Raw genomic sequence first — 25,788 nt, 5'->3', positions numbered from 1 at the left:
CGTTATGTATCGTCATTAATGCATTACAGCCAATTAATCATGACTGAATTTGGTATTGGCTTGCTATGTGGATTCTGGATTGGATTTGGGCTACCACTAATGTGGCCAGTCATTACGCATTTGTCATTCAGCCATTATAGCCAAGCAATCATGACTGAATTCGGTGTATCGTTATGCAGACTGTGTTGAATTGGCTTTGGATCTGTCATTTGGCCACACATTCCGCAGAGGACAGTCACTTCCTGTGCGTGACACTGAAGAGCCAAGAAAGGCTTTCGCCTTAGAACACAAGGCACAGGAAGGCAGCAGACTTACATCGGTTGAGCAGTGCCCTGTCTGAATCATTCTCCACTTGTTGCGCCAAGCTGTGCAGCAGGATCTGGGCAGTCTGGTAACGCCTGAAGCACTGCATCAGTGGAAAAAAAGAAAAAAAGGATATAAACTAGACATTCAGGTCAGCTCTAACTACATTTTTTTTCACCTTCTTGGCTGGGGTGCTGCCAAACTAGCTCCAAAAGGTATTGCAGAACCCACTCTCTCTTTCTCTTTTCTTTTTAGTAAAATGCAAAAATATAGCAAATTTGATAGCCGCACAAGAGACAAGGAAATGACACTTGTACACTTTTAGTGTGAGCTATATACGACTAATTTTTCCCATTTTTTTAAAATCGTATAACTAAGGTGTCCATTAACCCTTTCAATGTTTTTCAACTACCTACACCTCGTCACCACCCACAGTCACGTTACTTCTCTGGCAAACTTATTTGCTCTGTAGCATGATTAGCAGACCTAGGTCCGTATTTCGAGACTGTGCCATTGCTGAAAGTGTTAAAATCACCCCAATATCGAGTTGTCCGATTCAAGATAATGCCGGAACCTGAAGTGGTAGCGATATCTCGTTCCGGCCATTCCACCAATCAGAAGACTCGAAGTAGGGGAGATAGCGACGCGTTCGATAATGATGCAAACTCAGCATACAGACCCTAAGTGAATGCAGAATAAATTTGAGCGTTCTTTGCGGCAGTGCAGTATTCAATCTTAAATTCGATCCAAATGTTGGCTATTCGAAATCTTCAAAGTATTCGCCTCAAGCGAACAGTGTTTCCAAAGTACTGCACGCATGAACACACTGATCAATCTTCTTAGCTAGCAAAAAAAAAAAGCACTCTTCACACAGGCCTAACGATTTGCAAGCAACGGGTAAGAACATGACAGTACAATAAAAAAAAAAAAGATAAAATAAAAGCAATGCTATGAAGAGGCTTGTTCTCGGCAGCACATGCACAAGAGTGGCGTTGGTGGTACACTTGCCTCAGTGAGAGTGGCGGTGACTGCCTCTCGGCTGTGCTCACTCGATGTGCCATCGAGGGCACCCGTGTACTCCTCTGTGTGGACGTACAGCTCACCCATAGCAGCAGTCTGGCACTGAAAGGGGGAAGAGGTCAAAGTTGACTTGGAACAGTACTTCTTAGACTGGGCTCATCCAAACTCTCAAATGGCTTGCAGTGCTTTGCAATTCCTCAAGAACTTACTAACTGCAAGGCCCGCCTCCCTTCTCTTTCTTGACCTTACTTTGGAAGCGACTGTACCCTAACTACTTAAATTCAACAGTTTCATTAGAAGGCTAGTGACTGAAATTACATTTGGGCATTTCTTTATTTCATCTTCTCAGGGATCATCCGTCTGCGCACTCTTTATTGCACGGATGCATGCCGAGGATGAAAGCGAAGACATCACGGCTTCTCGGCATATTGTGAAAGCAGTTCAGTTCTGCTAACTTCACACTATTATTATAGTGGCCTGTCAATTCACCATATCTCAACGCCGTTCCTGCAGCCTTAAGCTATGCTCTACAGTCAAATCCAAGGTGCCAAGCACCCCCGTCGAAAGGTCAACAGACCGAATAAAGTAAGCTCCATATAAGCCCACTCACAGGTGGGTCTGTTAGTGTACACTCGGCAAATTGCTCAGCACACTCCCACCTTTGAGCGTGAGAAAAATATAACTGTAAGCAACAAAGTAGAGAGAAAGTACCCGCAATCAACTGTCACACTGCTGAGACATGGATGGACCAAAGGATTGTCGTCACCAGCGAGAACTGCTGACATAATTGTGGTCAAGTAAGAAAGTAGTTAGCATGTCCCATGAATGTGACCACCACAGCCGCATGGCCATCATTGTGGCCATCAGTGCCACAAGGGGCTGAGAGAAAGAACCAAGAAACACTGCTGCTCTCTCTCTCTCTCTGGTATGCACTCGCTCAAAATTTGCCCATGAAACACGACGCTTAGGTTTACAGACAAGCAGCTACCTCCTCGGCATTTCCACCAGATCAGTCAGACAAAGACGTATCCTCAAAAACGGTTTTCACAAAACAAGTCTGCAGGATGCTGTCCCTACAAAGCTGGTGCTAAAACAGAGTCTGCAGTTTACAAGTAAAAATCCCGCAACGCTCTCAGTGCACAGATGTCAGGGCCTGGTAAAAAAGAGAGAGAGGGAGAAAGTTTCTCTCTATGAAATAGCGCCCTCTCCTTCTCTCTCTCCCTCTGAGAAATAGCCCTCCCCCTTTTTTTTTTAGAGAGAGAAGAGAGAGTGTCCCTCTGTTTCTCATCACTGATTATCACTATGTGTCTACACCAACTGCCCCTATCGGTCACTTATATATAAGTAATTAAATTAACTATATTTATCATGATCACTGTCATCGTCATCAACTGTCACTATTGTCACCACTGTCACTATCCTCACTATCATTTTATGACTTCAACCATCACTGACTACCACTATTTTTCTTAAAGATTGGACATAACCCTGCCGATATCCCGCAGAGTCTGGCGGATCTCACAGAAAGATCTCGCTCACGCGAGATTTTCACCATGAGCCAAGTAAGGCTTTCACTTTAAAGGTCCACGGAAACGGCCCCCAAGAAACCACTGATAAACGTGTTCAGTGTGTAGAACACATCCTTTTGAGCATTAACGCAAAGTATAAATCCTTGGAACAAAGCCAGCGATTTATTATTAATTTTTAAAAACAGCGTTTTTTGAAATTCGCGGGCAGAGGAAATGTCGCTTGGCGGTGTCGCATGGAACTATTTCCTAATCCCGTGACGTCACGGGTCGGTTGACTGGCAAGGCTTGCTAGAAGCTGCTAGAAGCTGCCATTCGCTGCGGTCACTGCAACCATGACGTCACGAACACACTTCCGGTAGCTGCGAAAGTCGTCTGCTCGTACGCTGCTCGAACTCTGTGCGGGCTGTTACAGCTCGCCGCCCTTATCGGTTAGGTGGCCATTGCCCATCAAGTGCAACAACCGAAGCGACGCAGGGATCGGCAGAACAAAGCTGCATTTACAAATATCTTATTTATATAAAGTGGTTTCAGGAGTATCGGAGTGTCGTCCGACGAGGCTTCAACAGCACGGTCAAGCACCGCACGATGGCAGCACCTCCTTGACCGCCGTAAACCTCACTGCTGTGGCCCCTCCTTCCGCATTCCGTTCGCGAACCACACGGCGGATCGTTAGCACCGATGTCCGAAATACAGCGTGCTAAAATTTGTTGGCGTCTGGAATATTGAGCCGAACATCAAGTATGAAGCCCTCGTGAGGATCGCTGACCAGCAGCAAATTGCTGGTAAGAGCGATAGCCGTGATACAAGCTAGTTTCTGCTCAAGCCAGCTGCCACTGGTGCATTTCGGCTGATCCGATCTGCTCGCACTAGCTCTGCGATTAATGCGTCGGCAGAGTTAATCCTATAATTATTTTACTATGGCAGGATAGGAATCACTATAAGGCAGTTTCATAAGTAGACGATTTACGACAGCGTTGATCATGTTCCAAAGCGTCGACCGCCGCGGCTTCGAAGCGAAACAATAGGCCTAGCGACGACTAGGGACGGTCACGCACGGCGCCGGCGTTCGCCGCGCTCGCACGTTCCACCCCTGCGGTAACTGTGTAACGTACCTCAGCCTGCTCGCGGCATCCCGTGCTGCAAGCGTTGCAAACTCGTGTACTGTCATAGCTAAGGCCGCGTATTTTTTGGCGTTCTGCTCAACAACAAGCCGTTCAAACGATACTGTAGGCACGACAAGGCTTCAGTACGCAGTCACTGCGCTGTCGGCCGTAATCGAAGACGTCGGGCAGCACCATAATCTATACATCGATCTTTAAACGTGATATAGTGGGCAAATGAATAACTTTGTGAAGCAGACCCGCTCGTACGTTTCGCGCACTCGGGCGCCGACGAGTAGCTTCCGTCAACAGACGCCGTCATAACCTCGGTTAACGACGCAAACCGAGGTCGTCAAGCTCAGTTTGCGGTAACCGCGGTTAGTGGTGCAACCATGGTTTGGTCCGCCGTGTAACATAGGATAACCACGGGTTCGCGGTTACACTGCGCGAACTGGCGAACTCCTCAGGCGTGTGCAAGCGAGGACGGGTTGACGGAGTACGCCCAGTACGCCAGCGAGCGAGCGCGTGGCAACCGGAAGTTCGTCGAAGTGACGTATGTCTGGGCGGAGCTTTGAACTTGCTTGTATTCTTTGTTTTTTTATGGCTCCCTTCGGCATACGAGTTGAGAGGGAAAATTGGAAGGGTCATTTTTAATCGCCGATATCTCTGGTGTTGCAGAAGCTAGATCGAAAATTTCTGCGGGAGAATGATGGGTGGTTCAATAACTATGAGTGTTATGGCGTTGTTTACCCTTCTTGGTGACCCCTTTCTGGGGACCTTTAATAACATGCAGTGCTTGCCTAGCACCTATCGCCCCATTCTACCATCCCTAAGCACTCGGCAGGTGGCAAGCCAGGGCAGCTCACCATGTCGATGGCATAATTGTAGAGCAGCCGATCGGCCGTCAGTGGTGGTGGCGCCGATGAACCGCCAGCCTGCAGCACCCCTTGTTGAGACAGTCGGCGGCAGCAGTCCATGCACCGGTGCAGAGTCTGCTGCATGCCACGCAGCAGCTGCCGCACGCTGGATGATGCTCGCAGCCGCCGCTGGGCCACCTGGTCCCGCGCCAGGTTCAGTGCCGATGCCAGCAGCTGCACGGCCCGTACGTACAGCACCAGCTGCTCTGCCCGCCTGTGGCCTTCGCCCAGTGCCCTCGCCACCTGCTCCTCCGGGGACGTGCAGCACTGCAGACATGAGGAGGAGGACCAGACAAGTCCTCAAGCACGGATGGATAGTACAGGGACAGCAGTCAACAATGCAATGGTTAGAAGCACGTTTACTTCATCATGCTCTGCGTTTCACGCCTGGCACACAAAGCAAGAGTGCCTACCATGATTGGCTGCATTCATGCCCACTCACTGCTGGCAGTGGTTTCTGTAACTGTATTTATTCAAATCTAGGCTGATAGTTTTTTTTTTTTTTTCAAAAAAAAACGAGGGAAGTATAAAACTCTGGAGTTGGCTTAGGTTCAAGGATTTTGTCTCGGGGTCCCATAATCTAAATAGGGGAAAAAAGTAGCATGCAGGTGGCGCCCTCATAGAGCACCAAAAAAAGACAAGCCTTAGCTGATCCACAAAGCACACATGAGGACTGGCTGCCATTTTGGCCTTGTCTTCTTGTGTGCTCGTGTGGTACCCTGAGTGCGTTCAGAGGGTATTTATACGCGCAGTTCGCGCAGTTTTTTCACCGATGCCGTGGCACCAAGCAGGCGGTGTCACTATAGCACCGCCTTCAAGCGAAAAGTTCAATCTAAAAGTACAGCAACGAGTGGTACAACAGCGCGTCTTGCCATGACAGGGAAGTGGGCCTGGGGATCCACCCCGGCCTCCCCAGTCAAAGAAATGGAGTGACGGGCAAAGACAGGCGAGTTAAATGGTAGAGGTGATTATAGTTAGCATGGCATCATTTCCTGGCTTGCCCTGGCTTGCGGACGGTGCCGATTGCTCACGCAGTGCCAGCCTACCTGCCGCCAGTAGACTGACTCGGTGAGGGCTGCAGCCAGGGGCTCGGCCTTGGAGCGAGCCAGCTCCACGATGCAACCCACCAGGGCGTCAATAAAGTGCAGCTTAGCCAGGGTCTCATTGTGCTCCCGCTGAAAAAGGAAGATCATCAAGTACCTCAGACAGGTGCCGGTAATGAACGGCTGTGTAAGAGAGAGACTTCAGAGGCAGTCAGATCTGCGTCAGATTTATCCTAGCTGAGTCAGAAATGTGAGCAATTAGTGAAATAATTTTACACACCTTAAAGAAGCCTGCTCTATCATTCACCGGAGTTTAATAGAACAGCGAGAGGCAAAGTCAACATGCCTCTCTGTTCTTTTTGATTTGGCTTGTCAGTTTAACGTCCCAAAGCAACTCGGGCTATGAGTGACTCCGTAGTGGAGGGCTCTGGAAATTTCGGCCAGGGCTCTGTAACTTGCACTAACATCACACGGCACAAAGGGTGCCTTGCTTTTTGATGGAGGCAAAAAGCAATCGCCGCAGACGGGATTTGATCCCACATGCAGCAGTCGACCGCCCTAACCACTGCACTACCATGGTAGTTTCTTGGTTCTTTTTCCTCCTCTGAGCCCTATATTCCACAAGACATGCAGGAGACTGTGCTTATGAAACATCCGTTCTCACTGCACCTGACTAGCTTTCGAGATGGCCTCCTCAGACCGGACACATTCTCAGTGTTCCCTCCAACCACCTCAAGAAAAACAAGCTTACATCCAGCAGGGTCTCCTGGGGCAACTCGGGGGGTGGGACAAAGTTTGGCGGCTCGCCCGTGGGTGGTGAGGTGCCAAAGGGGAAGCAGCAGGGTGCCACTGCGGTGGCCCCCGGCGAACCCAGTCGGCCGCACGGCCAGTCTCCGCTGCCCGGGAAGAAGGCGCCCATGCTGCCCGGTGGGCTGTACGAGCCTGCACCACACACCAATGTTAAGAAGGTGCAAGGAAGACAGAAGAATGCAGCAATGGTTGAAAGTGCGCAAAGGCGAAAGCCTTTAACCAACACTGTCGCTGCCCCATTTGGCCACTGCTTGGTTTCATTGGGCGACTCTTGCTGGTGACTGTCAGCTATGACTTAGTTGCGCATGCGCAGTTGTGGTGGCTACTAGGTGTCTGTCGAGGTTTGCGCACAAGGACACTGCGCATGTGCACTGCGTGCGTTTAGAATGTCTCAAAGCTTACTAATAATTAACAAATTATAATTACCTAATTATCACTATCATACACCTACTACTATATCATTGATTGATTAACTATCGCTACTGAAAACGTACTAATCATCCTGGAGGTGATTGACAGCTACCACGGACGCACGCACGGACACACCAGCGAATCATGAGCCATAAAAAGGCTTTCGCTTTAATAACCTCGATGTCTCTGTTTTCCGTCTGCGCTGTGCTCAGCCCAACAATAATGTACTCTGGCAGCCCGGTGTCAGTTCTCCACCAGCACTGCAAGGATGAAAGAGAGCCACTCACCAAGTGCAGCCTGTTCAGAAGCCAGGTTCGCCCCTCGCATGAACGCACCATGGTCGTACAGCCTGCCCCCAGCACTTCCCGACTTGTGGAGGCTGCCGTCCAGTTGGTCTGCATCAGAGGAGAAAAAAAAACTTTTCATTGTCCCCTTTCCTCAATCTTTAGTTAGTTACACAAAGTTTTATGGCACATAAGCAACTGCAGTGGCGCTGCGGTTAAGATGTCTGGCTACTGTGCCTGAGTACTCTGGTTCGGACCCGAGCGCCGATGACTGCGTTTCGGTGGAAGCAAAACGGAGCGACATCCATGTGCCGTGCAATGTCGGAGCATGCTAAAGATGTCCAGGTGGAGGAAATTTGCTCCGGAGCCCTCTGCTATGGCACCTCTTTCTCTTTTTCCACTTCCTCTCCACCTTCCTCCATTCCCTTACAGCAGAGTTCAGGTGCCCATGGAGCAGGTGTGACAGATAGTGTGCCTTTCCTTTGTCGTGAACAAATTTTTTAACACTGGCTTTCTTCAGAAACGTAAAAACAAGAGAAAAATCAACTCGTGCTTTGTCTCTCCATTTTTACGTAGGCACTAACAAAACTGAATCGAAAAATCTTTGATACAGTTGCAACGCAACCTCGCAAGAACAGGTGCAATAACAGCAATATAGTTGCAAGCTACAGGCGAATTATCAGTGGGACACTGCAGTCGCGCATGCCCATTAGGTCGCGTCCACCGTGCACACACACCTGATCCTCCGCTGCTGTCCCTACGCATCTCGGGCAAGGTCATGGCACGGGTGGCCAGAGTCGTGCCCCGCAGAGCGTTGAGGTTGAGGCCACCCCCGACAGTGCCAATGTCGCCTTCCCGGCCAGCCATGGGCGAGCCCAGGATGGGCGGCAGCTGCTGGGGGTTACCATTCAGCACCGCCAGCTGGTTCACATTGGCCATGCCACACACTGCACCACACACAGGGGAAACAAACAGGAGAATATGCTACACACATGCCCGAGATGACGGACAACTACACCAGCCCCGCAGAGCGCTAAAGACCACCCCCTCCCCATCACGGGCTACGGCCCCTTAAGAGAACACTGTCAACATCTTGTTTCCGACCACAATACTGTCTCAGCACAGCTGTATACAGACTTGCTTGGCATTGCTTGTCTCAATTCCAGTCCAATGTGCAAACAGTGTGGATGGAAAGCAGCGTTATGGTCGCAACAGTATTTTGTTTGCACTAAGATAGGTTTCTTACAACAGTGCTGTTACAGGGCAGCTCATTTCCCAACTCAACAAAGGCCTTTTTCAGTTACAGCTGCCTCCGATTAAAATACAGCTTTGACTCTACAACGAAGCTCCAGTGAGCTCGTTAGAAGAGCAACTCCAGCTGTGGACAGATGGTTACTATAGAGAAGGGAGGAAGGGGGTGCAGGGGCACACTCACAGTGTCGCCGCAGCGGGGACCCCGAGGTGGCGATGGGTATCGAGTGCCTGACCCTCGGTGGGGTGCCTCCACTCAGGTGGCGCCGACGACCACCCCCGGGCGGAGTCCCAATATGGAACTGCACTGCAGAAAAGAGGAAAGGAAGGACAGATCAGCGCCATCCTGAACACCGGCAAAGGTAAAAACACACCAGGGAAGAAAACTAGATGCTGAACATATTGAAAAGATGACCAGCTGCTTAGCAAAACCAAGCTGCCTTTTCAGTGTCACCTGAGAACCAGAATCAGACACTGTCATGGCCATCAGCTCGCATTTAGTTATACTGACAGCCTGACACACTCAGTAAAATGACTTTTGAAACAGTAACCAAAACCAATCTGTTAAAGCTTTTGCAAGCTGCCTGGCTAAATGCAACAGTGACCCTACCTCTCAGCATAAGTTTCTTAACAAGTGTACATAAATCCCACTGAAGTCGCAATTTCACAGGAGGATGTTCATAGTAAGCAAATGCAAATTTACTATGGTGGCCATCCACAGCTTAAAACGCGAAGCCACTTGAAAAGCGCATGTGTTCTGTGTAATGCGGAAGCCCACTGCATGCGCTGGCCACAGAGACACGTACCTGATGGAGGGGATAGGTTGGAGAAATCTGGTGTCCTGCGCCCTAGGTCGCTCGAGTTCGACCCCAGCGAGTCCTTCCGCTCCAGCTGCATCAGCTGAAAAATAAGAAGTGATACAGTAAAAGCTCGTTAATTGGAACGTCACAGGACCCGGGGAAAGTTCGAATTATCCGATGTTCGAATTATCGAATGGCTCCGAAAAAATTGACAAGAGCCATTTGCATTACGGTAAATTTACAGTATTTACTCGCGCAACGATACCCTAGCACAATGAACCCTGCCACCTCCAATTTTCGCAAATGAATTTTAAAAAAAAAAAGGAAGGAAGACGTCAGTCGTCCCTCTATTTCGAGTCACGGTCCTTAACGCATTTCTTGGCAGTGCACCAAGATGTGCAGCGATAATATCATGACGTGTTTACTTTTTGATGTTAGCTCTAGCAAAGGGGGGAAACGTACTTCGTAGAGTGCCAGCGATTGTCCAGTTGTGCAAGCCTCGTTTTCAGTATGTTCACTTTATTATGCCATTGGTGAGTGGGACGGGCGCCTGCTACTCAATTATTAGAAAGCGCAATAACAGCGAACGCCTTTTGAAGCGAACGATGCTAAAAGTCGGCATCATGATCGCGGCTGACTGCATGCTCTCGTTGACGACTGATGGGTGGAAAGATGGACAATCTTTTCGCAAAAAAGAAACAAAATATCTTTTTTTTTTTCACGCAGCTTGTAGCGCCCGTCCAAAGTCATAGCCTTTCATGGCCGTTGGCTGGCATCGCGCCAAAAGAGCTTAACTGTATTTGCGAATTAACAGGGCTCAAATCAACGAGTATTTAGTTGCGAATTTCGAAGGTTGCGCGCAAGAGAGCAGGCAGCTGCCGCTGCGCCGGCCATGGCACCATTTAGGCTTTACCCACTCTTCCATTGATTTCACCTGGGTTCCATCTTCTGTCTCCGTTTTGGATGTGCGCAGGCCTCTAACTATGCCACTCTTTCACGGAGGTTTTCTTTTCTTTTTTTTTTTCCCACATGCTGTGCGCCAACTCGCCCAGGCGCACCGGTGCGTAGTTCGAATTATTGTAGCGAAACCGACTCGCGTTCAAATTAATGGGCTTTTTAGTACACAAATCTTTATGGGGCTTGGCCGGACCAAGTAGTGTAATTTGAATTATCTGAAAATTCGAATCATCGAGGTTCAAATTAACAAGCTTACACTTATAAGCCCAGTTATACCATTCTAGAAGTGGCTCTTCATGATGTGCACATTGGCATTTCAAGTTTTGCACACAGAGTGAAAAAACAACATGTTATTCAATGCAGCACACATGTGCGCAATGCACAGAGAGTACAAAGAATACAGTAGAATATTTATGATACTAACACGACTGATATGGGTTTGGGTATGATGCAATTTTGAACAACTTCCTGGCCAGAGTACAGCGAGCAGTGGACATCATTATTTGCCCTATCAGAACCCTCTTTCAGGCACTATCATTTATTTTATCAGAGCCCTTTTCCATACAGCATCATTCATCCTATCAGAGCCTTCTTTCAGGCAGTATCATTTATCCTATCAGAGCCCTTTTTCAAGCATTTGACTTATCACAGCGCTTTTCCAGACACCATCATGAGGCAGAGGTCTCACCCGTGGCGATGACGGGGCATCAGTGAGAGGTTCAGTGGGTGAAGCGGCTCCTTCCGAGGGCAGAGCGGCGACAGTCGCTGTGGCTCCGCCGCTGCTGCTGCTGCCACCGCTGCGCTGCATCTGCTCAAAGGCCCGCTTTTGTGATGGCACAGGTATTGGCTCAGTGTAAGGGCCGCACGGAACTCTCGGCTGAGGCTGGGCTGGCTGAGGCTGCTGCTGCACGGGCAAAAATGATGGCCGCGGGGAGCCCTCGCGGCTCGTGGGGGATGCTGGCACGGTGGCCCCAGAGGCCATCTTCTTGGCCGGAGTGCTTCCAGAGTCCTCGCAGGGCCACTGAGTACCTCCGGCCCCTCCGCTGCCTGCACGAGTGGCGGTTGCGGGTCACGCATTTAGGCCAAGCAACACATACCTGAGAGTGTTTTGCGCATCAAGTACATAAAGCGCAATCAATAAGAGATCTACATTTGCAGGGTAAATTACAGAAGTCAAAATGGAAAAGAAACGCGGCGCGGTATACAGCGTTTAACATCTCGGAGCTGCACACATGCTACGAGGGATATTCCAACTAATCTCGACCACCAGGGGTTTCTTAATGGGAAGTGACACTGCTCAGCACACAGTCGTTTTTGCATTTTGCTTCCATCGAAATAAGGCAGCAGCATTCAGGACTGACCCCTGTGAGACCTCGGCTTCAGCAGTTTAATGCAACAGCCACTGGGCCCCCATGGTGGGCCATAACAATAAAAGGCTCTCCCTCTCTCTCGATGAAAGATCCAAAACACATTTTGTATGCTCAGAATCTAGATACAGCGGACTCGAAACTCTCATAATTTTCACTTCAGGTAATTATTTTAAAAATTTAAATATTTTGTTGGCCATCAATGTTTTTAAAGTATTTCAAAAGTACTTCATTTGTTGTATGTGGTCGTACCGTCGCGTCCGCTATTTAAAACTTTCGTTTCAATTAGCCTCTGGGTTACTGTACGATGAGTATTACAATGCCCATTTTACACCTAATAGAGGCTGCTGAAGGGAAAATTTTAAGTACAAATAAAGTGCAATTACCAACAAATGTGGTTTGACTCCTTCTGCACTCCCCCTTCCCAAATGCTTAGGTTCCCATGAAAAGCTGAAGAAAACAAATTAATCAGGTATTTGCAACTGAGCATGAAAAGAAATTTTGTAGTAGGACAAAAGGGACCTGCAACTGAATTTTAGCGATCAACTGTGACGTTTGCAGCTCACGTATTGAGAGCGGAATGGTGTACAGCCGCAAAACAAACATCTAAGGATCTTGTAAAGGTGAGTTCAAGACTGGCCTGCACACACTTACTTTGCTGGTCTTCTGCAATGGCTGGCACAATGACGAAGTCCTGCAGAAATTGAGCAGAGTGGAGTGTCAGACATCAACACGAGATGGAAAAGGCATACAAGCAGAGGAGAAATATATCAATACCAATTAGAATGAAGTTTGGTGACTTGACAGAACTAATGGGTGGACAGTGACCTGCCCATTCTCAACACTTTATGAAGATTGAAGTCGCAGCCAGCATGAAATGAGCTTTTGATTAAGTCCGTTTGATTATATTTGAATTTTCGGGAACAGTGCTGCACACTGATTACAAAGGTACAGGGCGAGGGTATGCAATTTTCCCAATCCTGCAAATACAACCCACACTTCAAAAACGCAGCGCGAGAAACAACTACTAGCACTACCCAATACCATGACGACAGCAGTCTAAGCACAAACCTACGGTGTGCTTCAGTGCATGTGTTCAAGGACTCTGGATTCCATGTGGTTGAAACTAGTCCCCACAAACTAATTCAGTAAGCCTACGAGGGTACTTTGTCTCTTCAGATGGCTCTACAAAGCCTGCAAATTTTGTGACAATATAAGTGCTCCACCTAAAGAGAATGGACCTTCTTTGGTACCACAGTGCTACCCGAGATGAGAAGGGGCGTGCATGAGGCTCTCACCTGGTCTTCGGGGGAGGAGGATGATGAGGCACTCTTGAGGGCAGGTGCTTGCGCTGGCCCCGAGCCTCCCGAGCCTCCCAAGTCCTCCCCACACCAACCCTGTGGTGATGGTGGCAGCTGCCCCGACATGGGAGAGCCCCACACCGCGGCAGAGGGTGCCACTGCTCCCCCGCCCACGTCGGGAGGAGAGGCTGACCGCCTTGACGGCACAGGCATGGGAGAGCCTGCAGTAAATGAAGACAAGCGGAAAAAATTGCAGCTGCAGCCGACAACCATCTCAATCATTTTCCTTCGCGGTTCCATACGAACTTTTGAACTCAGATAAGTTTCCTTTATGCACCATGTCCCCATATTATCATTTCCTGCTCCATGATCAATAGCTGCCACGTCTTTTTTTTATTTCTGGGCACTTAGGTTTCTCCTCTGCTTGTCAACTGTGCAAAATCTGCTTTTGATGTTCGCAAGCCGTGCAATGACACAGCACAAGAGAATAAGGTACAGATGGTACACCAAAAGAGTATCGCTAGTCAACAAGTTAACATTATCCATCTGCAAACCACAGAAAAGCTTTGGAAACTAAGTATGAATATAATGCATATCTATGCAGGAAGAAGAATGACTGCGGGCACTTACTCAGTCTGGCAACCCTTTTCAAAAATGGATGCGAGAAGAACTCGTCTGCAAGAAGGGAACAAGAAAAACAAAGTAAGCACCCAAGAAAAGGAATTTATGAACCAAGAGCAGTATACAGCTCAGGTTCTAAACAGAGAGCAGCTTCATACCGAAGTCCATTCTATCCTTTGCGTTCTTCTTGAGGAGCCTGCTCAGAAGGTCATGGAGTTCCCGAGATGTTCCTGATGGGATCCTAGAGTAGAAGAAAGCATGTCATGTTTTTTGCACACCTCTAACTAACCTAAGATGCTATTAAATGTTGCCCTTTCACTTTCGTTCTTTGCAATATGGCACAACAGAATAATGCTAACATGTACTATGCAGCAAACTCAGTAATGTAGCAAAGTTATAGACCACACAAGTTATGTCCATCTATAATACTGCTCCATCATCTAATATCTATTAAGTGGGAAAAATCTTTTAAAACACCAGTCTTTAATGCTGTATCACAGGTATGCCAGTAATGTTATGCAGTATCTCACCTGGGAGCTAGATTGGTTGCTTTCTCATAGAACTGCTTCAAAGCCTGGGGTGTCTGTGCCTGCAAGAAGAAAAAGGGGGAGGAAGAGAGGTATTTAGTTGACTACAAACATCACTGCTAACTGTGCATACAAATTAATACTGACCCGTAGTTCCAGGCCACAATCCAATACACACATGCGGGCGCGCACAATCGCCGCCTCAACAGAGTGACCCATAACTCAGCTTCTGGTAGTGCCAGCACCGCCAACTAATTTACCATCGCATCCAAGCGTGGTTTTATGGCGTACCTTGAAGGGCGCAGTTCCTGTCAGGCACTGGAACACGATGGTGCCGATGCTCCAAAGGTCAGCCTTGGCATCATATTGGAGCGACATGATCACCTCTGGGGCCTGCATAGGAGAGGGACAGGACCACTTGCATGTCTCAACGTGGGTTGCACAAAGAAAGACAACAGTCAATGGGCACCTCATTTCTGCTTATGCCTCCCCCCTGACGATGCATTTGAGGTATCCGCCGAGAAGCGATATAGCTATGCGCCTCCTCAATTCTGTGCCTTAAACCATCGCGGAGTGAAGGAGAGGATTGATGCATGAGCTGCTGCAACAGCAGCGCAGCATATATGTAGGATCGAGGGGACGACCTCCGAAACTTAGTTTAGCATTTAGGTTCGCCTTCGGTTCGTCACCCTCTTTCTCCGGTTCGGCGCCACATTGTTTCCGGCGGCGTGCCGACGACGGGCGCTAAAAGCATTCCATGCTTTAAAAAATGTATCATGGGGCCCCGAGGACTTCGGTTCCAGAGTAGCTAGCAAATGCGTTTGCCAGTAGCTGTCCTTCCAGATAACATGCCGCCACGAAGAGACGCAGCCTCCAGCTCATAGATACCGAAGCAACCACCCATCACGTGGCGTTAGAAAGGAGTCCACATGCACACGCTCTCGCAAATGCCACCGCGATTACGAACTGCTAATCCCACTTCCGCACACCGAGGAGAGGGAGCGGCCCAGCGGTTTCACAGAGACGCTGTCCTAGTGCTCAGCCGGGGCGAGTGACACACTCTCCTTTCCGATGGACAAAGGAACAATACGCACCATGTACATGGGCGATCCACACAGGGTGGCCGCCATGACTCCGTCCTGGAGGAAGCGCGCAAAGCCGAAGTCGGCAATCTTGAGCGTGATGTCGGCTGGGGCCGGCTTGGGTCGCGGCCCGTGGCAGAGAAGGATGTTCTGCGGTTTCAGGTCTCGGTGAACGATGCCCTTGGCGTTCAGGGCCCGCATGGCACCCGCTGCGGCGACGGAGGAAACGGCGATTGTTCAGCGCGTCAATGCCAGGGATATACAGGCGCTGCGGCTCCAGTTTTTTAGCCATGTGGTGTTTGAGCCGGGATAATGAAACGTGGCAGTTTATTTTCTTTGTTATATTTTTTTCCCTCAGGGTGAACTTCTGCTACAGCGTGCTGCTTCCATCCTCACCAAATATTCCTACACACAAATCTACCTTACTCCCACCAAGGACTGTCATAATTATTCTGTTCTAAGGATTTTTAATATGGCGTTATTATTTTAAGTATATATAGTGCACCAGTCCATCAACAGCAAATGTAAGAACCAACTGCTTCAGTTAACAAAGCCGTGCTGAAATGCCAGTTTTTTTGTTGTTTTTTTTTCAGTCGTCACGCATAAATATAAATCTGCAGAGAGAGCTGGGAATTAGCACATGTTATATATCCGTATATATAAAGCGACGCTGATGGCAACACCCCCCTAAATTTACCCTTAGCAAAATCAGACCATTCTGTTTGTCTTTGGTCGACGACACCCTAAATTACATATTTATTGCTGAAAGAATTCGATGAAAATGGAATACAGATTTCTCGCCAGTCACTGCAAACTGGTCACACTGGCTATGATGTCAAAAGCATCCCCGACTGGGACTGGTGGGTAGTAGTGGGTGGCAGCGTGATTTATACTCGGGGACACTTTTTCTTAGCAATGGGCGCAAGGGTAGGGAGGGGCGTTTTTAAATGCGTCACTCCGCATGTAGTTTGACCGCGCGGCTTTCGGTTTGCATAGACATAGCAGATAATTTCCTTCGTTTGCTTCAACAGCCAGCTTCTCTTGAACTTGACTTGAATCTTGTCTGGTGAAAATGCTTTCTACCCTTGCGGAGTGGATGACCAGAACAACCGGAACGACCCGAACAGGCAGCTTTCGCTATCTTGTCTGCAAAGTCGGGGTGCCTCGAAAACCCGCGACAGACATCGGACGAGAAAACCCGGTGGAACTAAGAAAAGTGTATTAGGCATAACAGCTTCATTTCGAAAAATCGGTTCCGTGATAAAAAATATACCGCAAATAACTAGCGCTATGATTTTAATTTGTTTTTGCTGAAATTGCTCATGTAACTAAGGTCTATATACAGCTGCGTAGGAATATAATGCGTTTCGGCTCCGTAGCTTTGACTCCGTTGCCAAGAAAAAGTGTCCCCGAGCATAGTCTCAGAAATTCATGGAGAGAAAAGAAGCAGCACAGACTTCTTCACAGTCTATTCCTTGAAACGGATGGTGTGTTGGTACATCGCTATTTCGCTGTTGGCTTTTTCTAACTGATATTTAAGTGCAAGTACCCTTTCCCCTCAGAACACTGCAATCAACCAATACAGCGGATTTCAGTTTGCCCAAAGAGGTCGAATCCACATCATGTATACCGAATATAAGCGGTACAATAAAAGCGCAGGCAGCATAAGGAACAAAATGAAAACACCATGCGGCAAAAATAGGGTAACTAAACCACATGCTTGAGCCGGGTGACACTTTCTAATGCTAGCACGGTTAATGTTAACAATAGCCAGCCAAGGTATCTCATGCAGGTAAATAGAGTGGCAAAGTACTTCGCAAAATATGGAGCATGGCATGATACCCTAATCGAACATCATTTTTCAACTGATTTTCCTAGCAAACTGTGAGTGAACTAACAGCCTTCACCTTCCGGAAAAACCTGAAACATAAACTGCCCTGAAATTACCCCTTAATTATATCATAATTATTCAGAATTATAGGACGGAGTGTAAAAATCTCACACGAAATGTCAAGTTATTCCTCCAAGAAAAGCCACCACTCTAACTTTAATCAAAGTTAAGCGAAGTCTCCTAAACGGGTGACTGCGCAGGCATTGTACTTCACTCACCGAACCAGACAAAATAATTACAACATACAAAAATTAAGAGACGAGATATTAACCGACATTGTGTTGGAGCACATGGTCATAGGAGAATGGTGAAACAAGGCAGCACACTGCCTCCAGCAAAACTCACCAATTTGCCTCAGGAAAAGACGGATGGTATTCTCACTCAGCGTGCCCTTTTCTGCGATTAATGAATGAAAGAGAAAAGTAAAGGAAGCAATTACGCACTAGGCAACCATGAGCACAGCATTTACAATGGACCACCACACAAATGTGACAGCCGCGGAAAGTGAACTCGAAACACCATTATTTCAAATGAGGATGTAAATATCCCTCTGTGCAAGGCACCATATAAGGATGTAAGTATCCTTCTGTTGTTTGGTAATAAGGTAACCGGTACAGACTGGCAGCAGGGAGTCGATATGGGACCCTTAATTCACCTCCTTGGTGTGCCCTGCCTCGCTTACAAGCACGTTCTAAGAAATCCATTGATTTTTTAAATTTTTTTATATTAAACGGACTCAACTGTGCTCTCCTTTCTGAAGAAGAGGCGTTCTTACTGCCCCAATGCATTCTTATTCCTAAGCTACAGAGACAAATAGAAAAAAAAAATTGCTTGCTTGCGCCCTGTTCAAACCATTGAGCACACCTTTAGAAAGATAGCGACCCACGTGTTTACAGAGCTTCCATAGCGTCTTGTCAAGGTGACCAAAAATTGTTTTCACCACAGTGCCTGCTATTTGTGAGAACATCATCGAAATCTTACGGACTACTACCCCTCTCTCAAGAGTCAAGACTCCAGTACCCTTCCTCTATCCCTACCCAGCGCTGAATGCGTCACGCTCTGCACGGTGTGCACTGCGACGAGAGAATATGATAGAATCCTCGTAATAAATTATTAATGGCAGCCAGGCAGTGTTACAGGTGTGGTATGGGCAAAAATTAGCAATTGGCATCTGACAGGATAAGCGGGACGAGAGGACCGTGGCACGTCCAAAAAAAAACAGCATTACGCAAGACCACGGCTTCTGTTCCGGTTATCAGAACTGCCGCCATAGCCCCGGATTCTGCAGGTACAAACTTCACATTACGAACACAGTGAAAACTGCCATGCATGACGCAGCGCTTTCTGATCAATGCCTTAACAATGTCTAAAGTAAAACAGTAACTGTTAGTGAGTCTTGCACAGGCTGGCATTTTCAATGGGGTTCAGTGAAAACCAGGCAAAAGAAAAATGATTTCCCCTGTTCAAAGCCGCCGGGTAGCAAACTCGAATACAAAGCGCTCTTTGAGGGCACAACCAAGGGTCAAGTGCATTTTCTTAACCGATAAAAGCGACGTAAGCGCCCTCGAGCGAGGCCGCGCGTAGGGCGCAATAAATATCACCCGTGTTTATAACAGACTCCATCAAGCTGAGCCCCCCGAAAAGGGTAAAGGTACAGCAGCCTCTTCCCCCCCCCCCCCCCCCTTCCATAGCGCGGCAGTATTTGGCGAAACCAACTCGCCCAGGCGCTCTCCGGGGACGCACACATGCACAGATCCGCAGGGTCCCTGAATCGGCAATTAAACGCGCGCCGCACGTGCGAACGCGCACTGCGACGGCCCCCAGAGAGCAACCACACACACAGCACTCCACCGTGAAACAAACGCACGCCACAAAGGACAGCACATCGAGAAAGAAGCCCACAACGACGCTAAGCGGAGAATAAAAGCGGCGCAAAGCGAGGCGACGCCCGAGGCGGTAATTTCCCGCACCTTCTAAAGGCAAACAAAAGGTTCCGTAACCCTATCCTCCTCCCCCTTCTCCTCCTTAGAGCTCGACAGCGGGCAATGCGCGAGGCACGCAAAATAAGGCGATCCTGTTGCGAGAGAAACCCGTTTTCTTTTTTTCCCTCATTCCTTTCTTGCTCTCGCCAGAGGGTCCATATGCCAACCTCGAGCAATGCAGCCGTTACACGCACGCGGACGAGGACATGCAACACGGCGGCGTGTCAATTATGATTCGCCGAGATAGTGCGCGGGCACGCCGGTTATGCCACTTCGACGGTTCAGGGAGAAAGTGCATTGGCACGGATAAAGGCGCGCGCGGGCGCGCCTTTCTCCGAAACCGCTTCTGCGCCAGCGAGCTAGAAACGAGAGGCCGCGTGTGTCCAAAACGCGCCTCGTTGTCTGCACGGGTTGCGTACAGTTAACCGTCATCCCAATTCCAATCTACGCAGTAAATAAAAGCAGGTGGCCTCGAGCGTGTAAGTTACCCCTTCGATGCGAGACGCCCGGCTATCTATACGAAGTGGCCGCGGGGTATAACTTAACGGAGAATTTATCACGCAGAAGTCACAGGCTCACTGTCAGTTGGATAGCGGACAACAGCCGACTAACTACAGTTCAGCTCCGCGCACGGTACTTAATGCCCTTTATTTCCCAGCTACCCAGTGAGTTGAGTTTCCCTTTCAGGTGGTGATGTTGGGAAACGCTTATTAATGATGGAATCGGGGTTCTTGATGTATTGATGGTTCGGACTCTCAGACATTCACGTTATCCTAGGAAGGAACGGTTATCTATTTATTTACAAATTAATAAAACAAGAGAAACAAGCCAAGAGAAAACTATTCACGGCATGACTGAACTGTTGATTAGACGAAATCAGCCCTGGTTTAATTAACCCACAGCGCCCACTTTTAGGCCCTCGCGGGGACGGCAAACAATAAGAAATCAGACGACACTTCTCACCAATCGATGGTTAGGGAAAGGAAAATAAAAGTTTCCGTCAGCTAACCAAGGACTGGGGGAAAGGATATCGGCTAATCAAATACTTGGCAAAGAAGAGGTCCTAAGCAAACATACGAACAGCATTGAGGTCACGGCATTCGGAACCTCTGCCTTCCCCTGCGTTTTCTCTTCCGCACACGGGACAAACGTTTGCCGTGGGAACAATATTAAAAAAAAAAAAAAGAAAAAAAAAAGAAAGAAAGGAAGGAAGGAAGCTGTCGTTGAGGGGTTAAGCGCTCACTGATAACAACTCCAGCTTAGCCAGGCGCCTCTTCTGAGCACCTGAAACTCAAACAAACCTTTGGCGCAGCATCGCGTACCGGTGAGCTCCCTCACAATAAGCAGATTGAATGACAGGCACGTGGGGAAACGAGAGGGCACAAAGAGCGCCCACTGGCAACAGAAATTACTGCATGCCTTCAAACACTGAACGCTGTACAGAGCTGCGCGCAGGAAAGACATCTGTGGCAGGAAGGCAAGACGGGGACCAAGCCTCCATCCTGCGTCCGTGGTTCCACCAATTTGGTAATCGCCACGACCGGGGTAAGGTGCACACTGACATCTCGAAGCAGCTACCTCGCGTGGTACATATGCGGGAGACCGAATGGCGCATTAGAAAGTTGAGAACTTCCCATAATGCTGAACGATTGCCCGCAACGTGAACCACCGACGTCACTCTCGAACTCTAGGGTCTACCGAAGGCTCGGTGACAAACCTGAATGTGTTCAGAAATTATCAGTGAGGCTTGTATTTTCCTGTTACCGAAGAACCCAGTACGTAACAGAACTTGTTTCACTTGCAGCGCTATATGCCAACTCTGGCTACTCACAAAAAGATTGCTAGGCTCTTTACCAGCTTTATCACAATACATTCAACCTGGTTCGGTTTTTTGTTTGTTTGTTTTTGTTTTTTAATGGGGCTTAACGTCTCGAAGCGACTTAGGCTATGAGAGACGCCGTATTGGAGGGCTCCGGAATAATGTCGACCACCTGGGGATATTTAACGTGCGCTGATATCGCACATTAAATAACCGCCATGGCTGTTAAGCGGTTCATGACATTTGTGTTGTACACTGATATCACGTGCTTAAAGTTGTCGTAAAAGCACCGGCCTGCAGGGCAGAGACTGGAATTTTTCTTCTCCAATCACTCCCAACGACACCGTCCCGTAAACACTAAACGCCACGAGCGTTAATTTTACATCACATTAGTGGGAGGGCGAGCAAGGCTGAGTCTAGTGCGACGTCGTGAAAAAAAAAATGTTTAACACGTCGCTATTCACAGGATAGCCATGCAGGAGAAATTAGCCTCTGCTGCCACCCGCCTCGGTGCTAGTTGCACAAGTCAACGGGGAAACGCCCTCCCTATTTTATGAAGTCATTTACAACATCAGCAGACTGGGGTTGCAAGCAGGTCATTCTGCGGTATTTCTTCACGATCAAGCTATCTAATAAATATTCCGAGGTGTTAATGCCAGAAAGAAAGAAGCGAGATAGGAATGGGGCCTCTTCTTTGCCTTTTCAACCGTATGGAAACCTGAAACTCACCTAGAAGGTACTCGGCCAAGTCTCCTCCGTTGCAGTACTGCAAAGAAAAAGAAAATAATTAATAGTTTGCACCCCTGTAATACCAATGCCTGCAATATCAAGTGACTTGCTCGCACAACACATGCATAGTTCCAAGTTCGTACTAGAGGTTACTCTCAACCGGGGATACACTTTTGTGCAAACTTATTTTACGTTGTCTAGCTACATTGCTACACAAAAAAAAAAAAAAAAGTGGAAGCGTAATTGATACAGTATCGGTCAAAAAGAACGGTGACCACTAAGGCTGCCTTTACCGTTCGTTCCTGCCTGTGACGGTCATGCCCATCAAGCCCACTGCGGTTTCTGGCAGGCCTATCATGTAATGCTGCTCTAAATTCTCTTAATGAAGTTTATTATTATTATTATTATTATTATTATTATTATTATTATTATTATTATTATTATTATTATTATTACTACTACTACTATCTCCCCCCCCCCCCCCCCCCTATCATCATCTCCCGGAAAATAAAAATACAAACGGCTTATTGCGACACCATCTCGAAATGTATTGACCTTAGTGCTAACCCGTCACACGTTTTTAAGGGAGACAAAATGACCAGCGGTCACAATCTTATCTAATAATCTAGGAATGTACACACATGTTTGTTTCAAATGGCCGGCTGTGTTGACATGTGCACACAGCACTGTTTTTTCAGACAGATACGGCCCAACGTCAGCCGCCCGCTGAAGGTCCTCAGCGTGGAATGCTGAAGCGTATACAAACGCGTAATGGAAACAACACGCAGTAAAGAGTTAAACGAAGGCACTTCTTTTTTTTTTTTTTTTTTTTTCAGACAGCATACGCTCAATTTGAATATTATTCACCACGTCCCACTACTGCTGCAAAGTAGAAAACGAGGTGCTCATATGATTGCGTGATTCCCATTGTCCCATTGCATCTTTTGTACGGCCACCCATCATTTTTAATGTTTTCTGTACTATATTACACCCACCGTACAATTTTCGCAAAAAAAAAAAAACTGATGAAAGCCCTAGAACGGCTGGTTCATTATCTCGCTTTATGTGAAAAAAAAAAAAGAAAGAAAGAAAGAAAGAAAGAAAGAAAGAAAGAAAGAAAGAAAGAAAGAAAGAAAGAAAGAAAGAAAGAAAGAAAGAAAGAAAGAAAGAAAGAAAGAAAGAAAGAAAGAAAATACACCGACCCAGATGAAAGGCAGCACCCGAGTTGCGATGATTTGTGACGAGCAACTGGGCCCCGAAACAGCTATCCAGAAACTGAAGTGCATTTTATTAATAGTGCACATGTCATCGTTATACCAGACAACGAACACGAAAGTGGTAGAGCACGACTTCCCAGTGCAAGCATTGACTAATTACATAGCATGTGCACCATTGTCAGTTTCACAAGCACATCCCCGCATACCAACACTCGGCCGACCGTGCCACGGAAAGAGGCGGTGGAGGGGGAGGCGTTATTTTAGGAGGCGCAGAACGGCCCGTGATGCCGAATTGCAGCAGCACGATGCAAAACGCGCAACCAGCGGGCACTGTACCATGAGCCACAAATAATCACGGTGGAAGGAAGGGGAACACGGAGGGAAGGGGGCGTTTTTTTTTTTTTTCCTGCCTGCTCAGTGCTGCAACTATGAAACGACAAATAAAGCAATAAAAGAGCAGGATGATGGCAGACACGTTGACGACTTTCCAAACTCCCCCTCTCTCTCTCTTTCTCTCCCGTTTACCAAGAAATAGAGGGGGGGGGGGGGGGAATGGAGGCGCCGAACGAACCGCAGGAATAGCGGCACACTGAAGTGAGAAATAGAGACAGAACAATGAGGGGGCCGAAGTGCCGGAGCAAGGGCGCAGCGGTATGGTGGTTGTGAGGAGGGGGGCGCAGGCAGCCGCCCTTGAAGACCAGCTGCAGTGACCTCGGCCGGCGGCGGCGCCGCGCAGACTGGGCCAATCGGCGGCCACGTCCGGGTCTACCCGCGGGGTCGGCGCGGCTGGCGCCTTCCTGAAGTTGCGCAACGACGCCGTCTTCCACGAAGACGACGCCAGTGGCACCGCAGTGCACCCTCCCTCACCAAAGCCCCGATTGCCTCTGCCAAACCGTCATTATGCCCGCTTCTGGCCGTGACAAGATGTCAAAAGCTCAGCCGGTATCCAGCCAGGGACGCCCCGAGGGGAGCGAGAGATTGCAGGAGGCGAGCGACCGGACGGCAAATGCGGCTGCCTCACACATTGCACACCTTTGGCAACAACGGGCGACGATGGGAAACGCTCCAAGAGGGACCAATCGAAACGATCGACTCCCGTTGGAAACCGCGAAAGAAGAACAATGAATAACTGGGTATACTACCCGTGCATTGCATATTCGACTTACGGCTCTCCTGGGCGCAGATGAGATACGGAGGCACAGAACTGGATGGCCGGGGGACTAAAGCGAAGATTCGTCTTCCACCGCACACTGCGATTTCAGAAACAATGACGTAATACCGCGTGGAGCAGCGAGGCAGAGCGAGGCCGTATTTCGCTCGCTCGCGCGTCATCTGAGCAGAGGAAACGTGTAGAAATTCAGACCCGGTGGGCAGCAAACGACGTGAAACGGACGATCGAACTTCCTTCTCGCGTAATCGCGTTAGGAACCGTGTAACGCAATTATGCCGTAACGCAACGTCGCCAAAAGCGTATGCTAAAAGTCCCGGCGGCCGGAAACGCGAGTCCAGAAATACAACTTCACGCGTGAGAACAATCAAAGGTATCGAAGGGAATTAGGAAAAACCTTCACAGGAAACAAAAATAAACGCAAGAAGAGCAGCCCCTGGCTTCGCAATTAATCACGCGCCGCCGACTGCGCGGGGCGATCGCAAGGCGCGCGCCATAAGGACCTTAGAGAATCGCTTTTCATCCACGTGTTTCTTGCGTATGGCCTTCAGCTGGCACAATGCCGTGAGCCGCAAAAGGAAACTTTCGTGCAACAGAGAGCCCAATGTCTTGCTTCAGAAAGTATCCCCGCAGCGTGAGACATAAGCTATCTCGCGAGATCTGGCCCAACTACTGCGCTTCACGCGCACAAGCCCCAGCCAGCGGCGGTGAGGGAGCAGAGCAGTCAAGTGATTAGCCCGAAACGTAAAGAGCAAGGTCAGCGAGGCGCTCCCCAGCCGAGAGGACCGCCTTCGACCGCGAAGTCAACCGTCGCATGGGCCAGAACCAGAGGCCATTCGATCCCGGCGATTCCCATCTTGCAAGCTCCGCTGGTCGCATAGGATTAATGGTGGTTAATAACAGACCACAATGCAATGAACGCAAAGCGGAGACGCCAGGCAGGCCGTGCTAGTCAACACAACCCGCAAAACCTACAACAATGCGTTGATCTCAACCTCTCGAACGCGGAGAGGATCATGGAGAGAGGATGAGGCAAACAAGTCCCACTGATGGCGCCAGGGCAATGCAGACGGGGTTCACACACACACACACCGAGTGCAGCTTGGGCGCTCCGAAACCACGCGGGCGGCGATGCAAGGACAAAAACAATCGAGCGCGAGAGGCCGCCAATAACAACAGAGAAAGGGGGGGAAGAACATTACCGAGAAAGCGATGCAAACGATGCGAGGAGGTGGCGTTCAAGGCGAAGCAATTTCTAGCGGGGGCCGACGGCCACCACGCCGGCGGGGAAAGAAGAAGGTGAGCGGCGGAGAGCGTCCGGCGATTGCCTGGATGCGCGAGCGAGCGCCCACACCACCTTGCGCCCCGCAGCGCGCGCGCGCGCGCGCGCAAACAAGCATCGCCGGAGAGACAATGCGCTTCCGGCCACGGCTAATTGAGTGCCGGCACGGAGGGAAGTCTCTCGGCACGGGTACGCCTCGCTGGAACCCACGCGATGGTCTGCGCTCGGACGCGCGCAAACTGGCGTAGAAGTGGCCGCCTCAAAAAGGGGCTTGCAAACACGAACTAGGAACAAAGGTGCGAAGTGCCTCGCGCCGCACACAATGATCGGCTTTGTGTCACGCGGTTACAGAGCGAAGCATCGAGGAAAACGAAACC

At 48.9% G+C, this 25,788-nt stretch overlaps 1 protein-coding gene across 2 annotated transcripts in view; it reads right to left on the bottom strand.

The window, feature by feature from the left end:
* The window catches only part of Atg1 (serine/threonine-protein kinase unc-51-like protein Atg1), a 127,773-nt gene that overhangs the window by 9,706 nt on the left and 92,279 nt on the right, over positions 1-25,788 (bottom strand). For both annotated transcript variants that reach the window (XM_084597908.1, XM_084597909.1), the window contains exons 5-23: positions 21,745-21,781; positions 17,560-17,610; positions 15,336-15,532; positions 14,533-14,634; positions 14,245-14,303; positions 13,873-13,955; positions 13,724-13,768; positions 13,091-13,314; positions 12,447-12,486; positions 11,114-11,472; positions 9,475-9,568; positions 8,853-8,975; positions 8,155-8,364; positions 7,421-7,528; positions 6,664-6,854; positions 5,916-6,044; positions 4,819-5,136; positions 1,312-1,425; positions 316-406 (exon numbers count right to left, since the gene is read on the bottom strand). In XM_084597908.1, coding sequence (XP_084454034.1) covers positions 316-406; positions 1,312-1,425; positions 4,819-5,136; positions 5,916-6,044; positions 6,664-6,854; positions 7,421-7,528; positions 8,155-8,364; positions 8,853-8,975; positions 9,475-9,568; positions 11,114-11,472; positions 12,447-12,486; positions 13,091-13,314; positions 13,724-13,768; positions 13,873-13,955; positions 14,245-14,303; positions 14,533-14,634; positions 15,336-15,532; positions 17,560-17,610; positions 21,745-21,781 — 2,575 coding nt within the window. The remainder of the gene's footprint in view (positions 1-315; positions 407-1,311; positions 1,426-4,818; positions 5,137-5,915; positions 6,045-6,663; positions 6,855-7,420; positions 7,529-8,154; positions 8,365-8,852; positions 8,976-9,474; positions 9,569-11,113; positions 11,473-12,446; positions 12,487-13,090; positions 13,315-13,723; positions 13,769-13,872; positions 13,956-14,244; positions 14,304-14,532; positions 14,635-15,335; positions 15,533-17,559; positions 17,611-21,744; positions 21,782-25,788) is intronic.

Source organism: Amblyomma maculatum, chromosome 3 (genome assembly GCF_055883805.1).
Source record: "Amblyomma maculatum isolate TAMU_Amacu chromosome 3, ASM5588380v1, whole genome shotgun sequence".
In the NCBI taxonomy this organism is placed as follows: domain Eukaryota; kingdom Metazoa; phylum Arthropoda; class Arachnida; order Ixodida; family Ixodidae; genus Amblyomma; species Amblyomma maculatum.
The sequence above is the reverse complement of the archived record's forward strand: the minus strand, read 5'-3'. Positions and strand labels throughout refer to the sequence as shown.